At 40.2% G+C, this 9,521-nt stretch overlaps 1 protein-coding gene across 1 annotated transcript; it reads left to right on the plus strand.

Annotated features, from left to right (window-relative positions):
• Positions 1-3,437: 3,437 nt before the first annotated feature.
• Positions 3,438-4,487, plus strand: LOC130095984 (olfactory receptor 52Z1P-like). The gene has a single exon (XM_056262599.1). It carries the CDS (start codon positions 3,540-3,542, stop codon positions 4,485-4,487), a length of 948 nt encoding a protein of 315 aa, XP_056118574.1. The 5' UTR covers positions 3,438-3,539.
• The last annotated feature ends 5,034 nt before the right edge of the window (positions 4,488-9,521 follow it).

Below are 9,521 nucleotides of genomic sequence, written 5' to 3' on the forward strand. Positions count from 1 at the left end.
TCAACACTTGAGTGTGATAAGTTCACTTAGCTTCAGGAGCATCTCTGCTCAACACCTAAGTGTGATAATTCACTGAGCTTCAGGAGCATTTCTGCTCAACACCTGAGTGTGATGAAATTCACTGAGCTTCAGGAGTATTTTTGCTCAGTGTGACGAAAATCACTGAACTTTAGCCTGCGCACAGCGATAATGAACATACTGAAATTAATGAAGGCCGTCTGAAGCGAAGTGATGCATTCGTGTAAGAAAAATATACATATTTAAAACTTTATCTCTTAAAGCCGACACTGAAACCTCCACCAACATGCTTCACCAGCTCATGAAAATCATCTGGGAGGAAGAAAATGTCCCAGCTGACTGGAAAGATGGCTACATCGTGAAAATCCCCAAGAAAGGAGACCTCCGGCAGTGCAAAAACTAGTCAAGTCAAGTCAAGTCACCTTTATTTATATAGCGCTTTTTACAATACAGATTGTATCAAAGCGCTTCACAGTGATAACATGAAAACAATATAACAAAAACAATATAACAATATAACAAAGTTTGTTTCTAAAAGAAATTGCGTCAACGTCCACCTTAAGTAAGGCAGATCAATAATATTATTGAATATTAAATGTTAAATGTCCCCAACTAAGCAAGCCAAAAGCCAAGGCAACAGTGGCAAGGAACCAAAACTCCATCAGGTGACAGAATGGAGAAAAAAACCTTGGGAGAAACCAGACTCAGTCGGGGGGCCAGTTCTCCTCTGGCCAACGAAGGAACAGTGCATGATTCGGGCAGCATTACAAGTCAGATTGGATCGGAACATTTAGAGTATTTTTTGGAAGTCCAAGTATGCACGCCGGTCTTAAGACGAGTTGTTGAGGATCAGTGGCGTCCACCATAGAGAGTCCATATCGCCCGTGTTGAGTCGTCACTTCATAGGCTTTGTGATTGGAGCATCTGAAGTCTCCGTGAGAGGCTGGATACAAACTGGAGCTGACGAACGCCATTTTCTCGGGACTCGCGTCCCGAGATAACAGCAGAAAAGCAAAGGGAAAATAATTAGCGTAGCTGCTGTTCATAATGATGATTTCCATAACACAGGCGTAAAAGACAAAACATGAAGACAGTGACTCTTGCGTCCCAAAATCACCCCCCTCCGTCCCCCACTCAACTCAGCCCAGCTTACTGACCTCTACGTCCCTCCTGCTGCTGAGACCTAACCACAATCTCACAATCTCACAATCTCTCCGCAACCCAACCATACGCGCCAACCCGTTGACTAAGGCTGTCGAGCCCCACTGGTGCGTGAATAGGCAGTTTCAGTGGACAACGGTTCCGTATGGCATACTACCTACCGCAACACAATATCTGCCCAACCACCCGTCATTCACGCAATATACACAGGAACGTAATGACTGCAAATACTATGCAACCTACAGAGGTATAATGCTCCTCTCAACACCTGGGAAGGTGCTCAACCATATCCTGCTCAAGAGGCTCCAGAAGGGGGTCGATGAGAAACTGAGGGAAAACCAGGCTGGCTTCAGGAACAACAGATCCTGTGGAGACCAAATTGCCACCCTCAGGATCATTATTGAACAATCCACCGAATGGAATTCGCCTGTCTATGTGAATTTCATAGATTTTGAAAAAGCCTTTGACAGTGTGGATAGGGAAAGACTGTGGAAACTGATGGCTCATTATGGGATCCCAACAAAGATCATTAACATCATAAGGAGCACTTACCAAGGGGCGAGATGTCAAGTCCTCCATGAAGGATGTATATCGGAGGGCATTTGAGGTCCTTACTGGTGTGAGGCAAGGGTGCCTGCTCTCACCCTTTCTTTTCCCCCTCTGCATAGACTGGGTGATGAAAGAAACAACCAACAACACACGAACCGGCATACAGTGGAGCTTGACCGAGCAGCTAGAAGATCTCGATTTCGCTGATGATCTGGCACTACTGGCTCACACACACCAACAGATGCAGGAAAAATCTGGAAAACTGGAGGAAACAGCTGCTCTGCTTGGTCTCAAAATAAACTCATCAAAAACTAAAGTATTGCGTATCAACAGCAAGAACAACACACCCATAAACATGGATCAAACTGCACTAGAGGATGTAAGTAGCTTCACATACCTCGGTAGCATCATTTCAAGGGAAGGTGGCACGGAGGACGATGTCCAAGCCAGGATTGGAAAAGCAAGGACAACATTCAACATGCTAAACAATATTTGGAAGGCAAAAAACTTGCCACTCAAGACCAAATTGCAAATCTTCAATTCAAACGTAAAGACCACGCTACTTTATGGCTCAGAAACCTGGAAAATTACCACCACCATACTCAATAAGCTGCAGACCTTCACCAACCGGTGCCTCAGACGCCTCCTAGGAATATACTGGCCCAACATCATCTCTAACGCCAATATGTGGGAACTCACCAAACAAGACCCAATAGAAATGCAAATACGGAGGAGGAAATGGAAGTGGATAGGGCACACACTCAGGAGAAAGAAATCAATCATTAAACAGGCACTGACGTGGAACCCACAGGGCAGGAGGAAGAGAGGCAGACCGAGAATCACCTGGAGAAGAACCACAGAACAGGAGATGAAGAAAGAAGAGCTGACGTGGCAACATCTGGAGAGGAGGGCCCAAGACCGGAGAGGATGGAAGAGTTTGGTCGATGGCCTATGTTCCTATGGAAATTTAAAGGCTTAAATAAATCAAATAAAACTTTATCGTCTAAAATAACTAGCTTCCAGCAGACGGCCATACGCAAGTAGACCTACGCTAAGAGAGTAAATTATGGGCTAATTTTCCTTTTTGGGTGAACAATCCTTTTAAAAGCGCTACATGTGCCTGACTCTTTCCCACTGCCGCAAGTTGAAGATTGTATTGATAATATTGGAACTGCACAGTAAATTACAAAATAAGATCTTTGGAAAGGACACTGGCAAGTCCCGTTGACTCAACGCACTTCTGACATTGGTGCTTTTGGTACGCCAGATTATTTTGCCCAATATACATGGATGGCTTTCGGGTTGCGCAAGGCACAACATCTTGCACCTGCAACCTTTCAGTGCCTAATGCAGATGTGGAAGAGAGATTGAGAGATGTGGAACGCTGTAACGTGTATTTGGATGATGTCGATGAATATGATAAAGAGATAATACCTGCTATATTTAAGGGCATGGACAAGCATTTAAACTTAAAAGAAGGTAGTCTTCAGAGAGCTTGTTCAAACTGTTTTCAGTGTTTGTTACCAAGGCAATTAGCATGAGACCAGTGTCCATATATAGCAAACCAAATCGAACCTTTGCAAAACACTACAGGAAGCATGTGAACAGAGAACATGGTAAGATTCCAACTGTTTTGTAACTGAAAAAACAAAAATGAAAAAACAATATATGCTACTGATATAGGATTTGATGTTTGCTTGTTGGTGTTTTTCATCTACAGACTTCCTATTGACAGTGACAATTCAACTTGATACAAGTAATTCGTTTTCAAAAAACTTAAACAAAATCCACATAATTACATATCATTCAAGATGCAGTCACTATCAAAGAATGAGTCCAGTGTCTTGGTATTTACACTCTCTGCTCTAAATGAAACAATGGAAAATAGATATGTCTTGTTTTCTCTTACCGCACTGTACTATCCCTTGATGGTCTTTTGTAATGTAGCTATAATTACAACTATACTCTTACATAAGAAGCTTCATGAGCCGATGTATGTGTTTATATGTAATCTGTGTGTAAATGGACTTTTTGGCACTTCTGGATTCTACCCTAAATTTTTTTATGATTTATTATCCCATGATCATGTGATTTCTTATATTGGATGCCTGATTCAGATATTTGTCATTTATTCATCTATTCTGTGTGACTTTTCAACATTAACAGTGATGGCATATGACAGGTATGTAGCAATATGTAGACCACTGGAGTATCATTCAATAATGACCAATCAGAGGGTTCTTGAATGTATCCTTTACTGCTGGCTTCCTCCATTTTTTTGCATCTGTGTTGTAATTGTATTAGCATCAAGACTAACATTATGTGGCTCTATTATTGAAAAGCTATATTGTGAGATTTGGGCAATTGCAAAACTTTCTTGTTTTTCTACAATAGCAAATAATGTGTTTGGGTACATTGTTATTCTTACATACTTTGGACATGCAGTATTGATATTTTGCTCATACATTCACTTGATTAGAAAGTGCAGGAAGTCAATTGAGGGCAGACAAAAATTCATGCAAACATGTGTGCCACATCTGCTTGCACTGATCAATGTGACAGCTGCGTTTATGTTTGATGTGCTTTTCAGTCGTTATGGCTCAAAGAAAGTGCCTCAAGGTTTGCGTAATTTCATGGCTCTTGAATTCTTACTTGTACCACCTATTTTAAATCCTCTCATTTATGGACTAAATCTGACAATAGTGCGCCAGCAAGTTATGAGATTGTTTTTCAAGAAACAAATGGGAATATCAGAGTGAATATTTCTGTTTCAGTAAGATTGTGTCCCTAAAAAGCCTAAAGGAGGAATATATTTTTTAGATGTTGTAGCAACTCAAAATCTAATAACAAAGCATACTGTAATAACTGTACATTATGGTATAGGTATTAAGCCTTGTCTGTGAAACACAACAGTTAAATAAAAAAATTAGTCATTATGACATGCTCCATTATTTTGAGTCACTTTAACCCAGAAATACATTTCACGAGTTTGTGTGCCCATTTAATCTTATAAGTGGTAAATGGATTTAGCTTGCTGTCTGCTATAGAAGGGCTCAGATAGGATATTCTACTCGAGCTCCGATTGACCCCTATTACACAGGCAAAATATGGTACAAAAGGAGGAGAAGGGGAGGAGGAGGGATGCCGAAAGAACTAACGAAGAGAAATGGTAAGAGGCTGGTTTTTATACCTTGGTAATCTCCTCCCGAAATTACTTTAATAACTTCACTAAGATTTATGCACTGCACTCTAAAAAATGCTCGGTTGTTTTAACCCAATTTTGGGTCAAATATGGTCAAACCCAAATGTTGGGTTAAAAATGTAATTTAAAAATTTAACCCAACGGCTGAGTTTGTCCATATTTGACCCAAAGTTGGGTTGAAACAACCCAGCATTTTTTAGAGTGTGAATTTAAAAAAGTTAAGTTTCTGCTTTCTATTATTGTAATTTTAAGTGTTTAATCATTTTTGAGATATAGTCATTTAAATGGTTGTCATAAATAATATTCTACAAAAAATGCTAAATGTATTGATAATTTTAGCTATTGTCACATATTGTCACGTACTGCTTGTCAGTAAACACGACGAAGGAGATTTACTTAAGAATAATTAAAAAATACACCAAGATGTCAGAAAAAGCTTACAAGAACAGCTGAGATTTTTTCGGAGTCAATTTGGAGTCATTTCAGCTGAATAAAGGGCATTACAGATGATACCATTACAGATGAGCTTGCTGATTAGTTAATTCTATAGTTATTTTTTTCAGTGATATTGCATAGGTTGTTTTTTACATTAAAGGTGCAAAGGTCTGATTTTATTTAACTTTCTTTTTTTTTACATCACAAAACCAAACTGTTTTAACAGGGGTGTGCAGACTTTTTATAACCACTGTACATGATGCTAAATTGTACTGTTTTTTCAGACTGATCTCATGAAATGGCGTATGTATGACACGCCAATTCGTATTTCCATTTTTGGCGTGCTATCAACACGCATAATCGCTTTTCAGCGTGTTTATCAACGCCTTTGACTTAACGTTATATTACTGTATTATGTATATATAAATATATGACCTACCCCAACCCCGTCCCTAAACCTACCCGTCACTGGGGTTAATACCATTTATGAGTCTTCTCCTACCATCCTAGGAAAAGAAATATCGCTCCACAGATGTAGATATAGATTTTGCTTCGTTTCGCTCGGACATTTAACGGCGTACACATACACGCGGAATCACTCGGACATTTAATGGCGTAGACATACACGCAAAAGATTTCGGCGTGGACATACACGCGGATAGCTCAAAATGCGTATAGATAACACGCCACTTGAATTGAAAGTGGCGTGTATGTTTACGCAAAGTCATGATGTCATGTTGGTTTTTTAAACATGCCCTCTAATGAACCTTCAGGCTTTGTTTTGTTGTAGCTTGTATTAAAGTAAAGAAATGTTTGCTTAACTTGTGATCTGTGCTGCCGTTGACTGAAACAGATAACGTGATCGATATATATCTCACACACACACACACACACACACACACACACACACACATACACACCTCATTGCTTTATTGATACTGTGAGGATTTTTTTATACACATTATTAATAATAATAATACTAATAATAATAAAAGTAGTTGGATTTAGATTTTTAAAATGTACTGTAAAGGAATACCAATGATTTATGATTAATAGAAAATATAAAAATAATTAATAAATAATTGCAAAACAATTTTAATCTGTTGCATTTCACAGGTAGTTCAAGACTGGATTTAGATTTTTAAAAATGTTCTGTAAGGGAATATTATTAAAGGCAATACTTTTATGTTTTAAAAGCTACAATTATGACAATATTTTTGGTGAGTTTATAATGAAATACATTTTTCATAATGTAAAACTTGTTATGAGCTCAAGATTCTATTACGTTTTGAGAAAATTATTATTTTATGTATTACTTTGTTCAGTTTTTTCATTATATGAGGTTATTTGAGTAAAAATCTCAAATAAAATCTGTTCAGCGTATAAAGCGATCGTGTCCTGTAAGAAAATCTGGACTAAACCATTCAATTCATATGGATTGTGTTCTAAAGATAAACGAAAGCCTCACGTGTTTGGAATGACAGGTGAGTAATTAATCACAGAATTTTTGTTTACGTTCATATTCAGGCCAAAGAGGCTCACAGAGAGCCTAACACTCAAAACTTCTGTTCAGACAGCTCTGTAGTGTGGAGGCCTCAAAGAGGCCATAGCAACGCTTTAACCCAAGGGCAGTACAGAGAGAGCTCGGAAAGAGCTAAAAACTGAGTCTAACATGTCCGCGAAGCTCCGCAGAGTGGAGGCCTCAATATCTTGCAAGGAGGCTCACTGAGAGCATACAACTCGCAATTGCTATGCAAGCTCTGGGGAGCGGAGGCCTCAATATGGTAAATCTCTCTAGCAAGATGAGGCCTAACAACACTCGCAATTGCCAAGGTGGCTCATAGAGAGCCTAACAACTTAGCCTATGGCAGAGCTCATAGGACGAATACACAGACGAATTCAAGGAAGCTAAATAACAGGGCTAGCAGACTGACACAATAATGGGCAGAGATCAGAGGAGCGGAGGCCTCTAATACAGGGGTCTCAAACTCAACTTAACTGGGGGCCGCTGGAGGTAGAGTCGGGGTCAGGCTGGGCCGCATCAAGTATTCCATAAAATAAATAGTATTCAAGTATTCCAAAAAAGGAGCACAACTGATCCAATCTTCTCAATCTTTATTAGTAACGTTTCTTCTGAACTGTTCCTCTGAATTTGAACATTCCTTTCTGTACATGATTGGTTCCTCATGAGCTGTCCTTCTGACAGTTGAAGTTCATTTTACAAACTTTCTTTGTCTTTTCCTTAACACATCTTTGTGATACTTATATTTGCTCATGTCCTTTTTATTTTCAATATGATAATGAATGTTTTTTTGGAAGGCACATTTCCTTAGAAAAACAATTATTGCTTTTGAAATACAAATATTTGCAGTTATGTCTGCCCGTCTTATTGAATTCTTTCTACACATGTATAGTGTCTCAGGCAAATTACTGACTTTGCACAAATCAAAGCAAACCTTCTTATCAACCTGTTGGACACATATTACAAGCTCAAAATGATTATTCTCACATTGTTATAGAGCAGGTGTCTCCAACACGTCGCTCGCGAGCTACCAGTAGCGTGTGGCCTGATTGGTGGTAGCTCGCCAAGGGACCGTTCACATATCGTGCTCACATATTTTGCGCGCTCAAGTTCGTTATTTCAAATGTAGGCGCGGGGCAAGTGCGCTCATACTTGAAGCGACGCGCTCATTTTTTCCAAGCGCAGTATGTTTGTACTTCGCGGTTGTCTATGACAACTATTGACAACAAACCCACCGTAAGCTGTCACGAGACTATCTACGGTAGCCCATAAGGGATAAAAAAAAAAAAAAAAACGCGGCACACGCAACGACAGGCCGCACTAACATTAAACTTTAATGTCAAGTAGGGGGCCACAAAAGGGCCGTGAGTTTGAGACCACTGCTCTAATATAACGACTCTCTATAGGGAGAGGAGGCCTAACAACGCTCTAGTTCAAGAGCAGTTAACAAGGAGGCTCACAGAGAGCCTAACAACTTAGACCCAGGCTGAGCTACATCCAACATCTGTCAGGGAGGCCTAAAGAAGGCCTAGCAACTTGACATGAATATAACAGATGGAGCTCAGGGGAGCGAACAAACAATGGTAAAAAGTACTCCCAATCTAGATGCACTAGAGGAGGCTCAGGAAAAGACCCACAACTCAGTGCTACTGGGTCCGAGAATGCCAATAACTTGGATTCTCTTAACACTAGAACGGCCATGGCGGTCATTTTGACCGCTTTGAATTTTATATCTGCAATAACTTTGTTGAAAAAATAAATAAAATCCTGCTGGTACCTGACTTTTCCTAAAAGTGTCTGTATTTTCATTTAAAATGTTTTTAATAAAAATTTCACATAAGGCAAAAAAACAAATGAACATATTTACCTTTTTCGGCCATAGACGGTCATATTGACCGCACTGAATTTCGCGGTATTCTTTTGTTACATTTCTCGCGGTTGACCTTTGTCTATTAGGAAATAATCAGAAGATCCAACTGCAAAATGACAGATATGTTTATTGAGAGCTGGTCAGATGCTGGGAGAGTTAAGGTGTGTAAATGTCCGGTATGAAGCCCTTGGGAGCACAGGGACGCTGCATGTAGAACCCTGGAGTGCTGAACACGGGACAACACACGGAAAACGGATACAGGCAGGGAACAAACACGCAGGAAAAATCCACAACGATCTGACAAAGACTAGGCGACAGACACTAAGGCCCTGTCCACATGGACACGGGTATTTTTATAACCGTGACTTTTTTTACGCGGTTCGGCCGTTCGTCCACACGAAAACGCACTGAAACCGAACATTTTTGAAAACCCCTGCCAGGGTGAGGATTTACAGAAACGCCAGTTACAGTGTTGTCGTGTAGACAGTGAAACCGGGGTTTTTGCCTTGCGATGTCAGAGTGTGCGCCGTTATCCGCTGTGTTTGACATCAGATTTGCGCTTCTGATTGGCCAACGTGGCTTTAGGGTTAAGGTTTATATCGCCGCCTGCTGGCATGGCATGCTCTTGACCGCGCTTGATTGCGTGTAGATGGAGACCGAGCATGTGTGGACGGGATTTTTTTTAAAACGCTGTAGGAAAAACAAGCCTAAAAAGGGTCGAATGCTGATCAGTTGCAGCTGGGGGGTTGATCAGAGCGGGCAGG

Source organism: Rhinichthys klamathensis, unplaced genomic scaffold (assembly GCF_029890125.1).
Source record: "Rhinichthys klamathensis goyatoka isolate OS25496 unplaced genomic scaffold, OSU_Roscu_1.1 h1tg000194l_1, whole genome shotgun sequence".
In the NCBI taxonomy this organism is placed as follows: domain Eukaryota; kingdom Metazoa; phylum Chordata; class Actinopteri; order Cypriniformes; family Leuciscidae; genus Rhinichthys; species Rhinichthys klamathensis.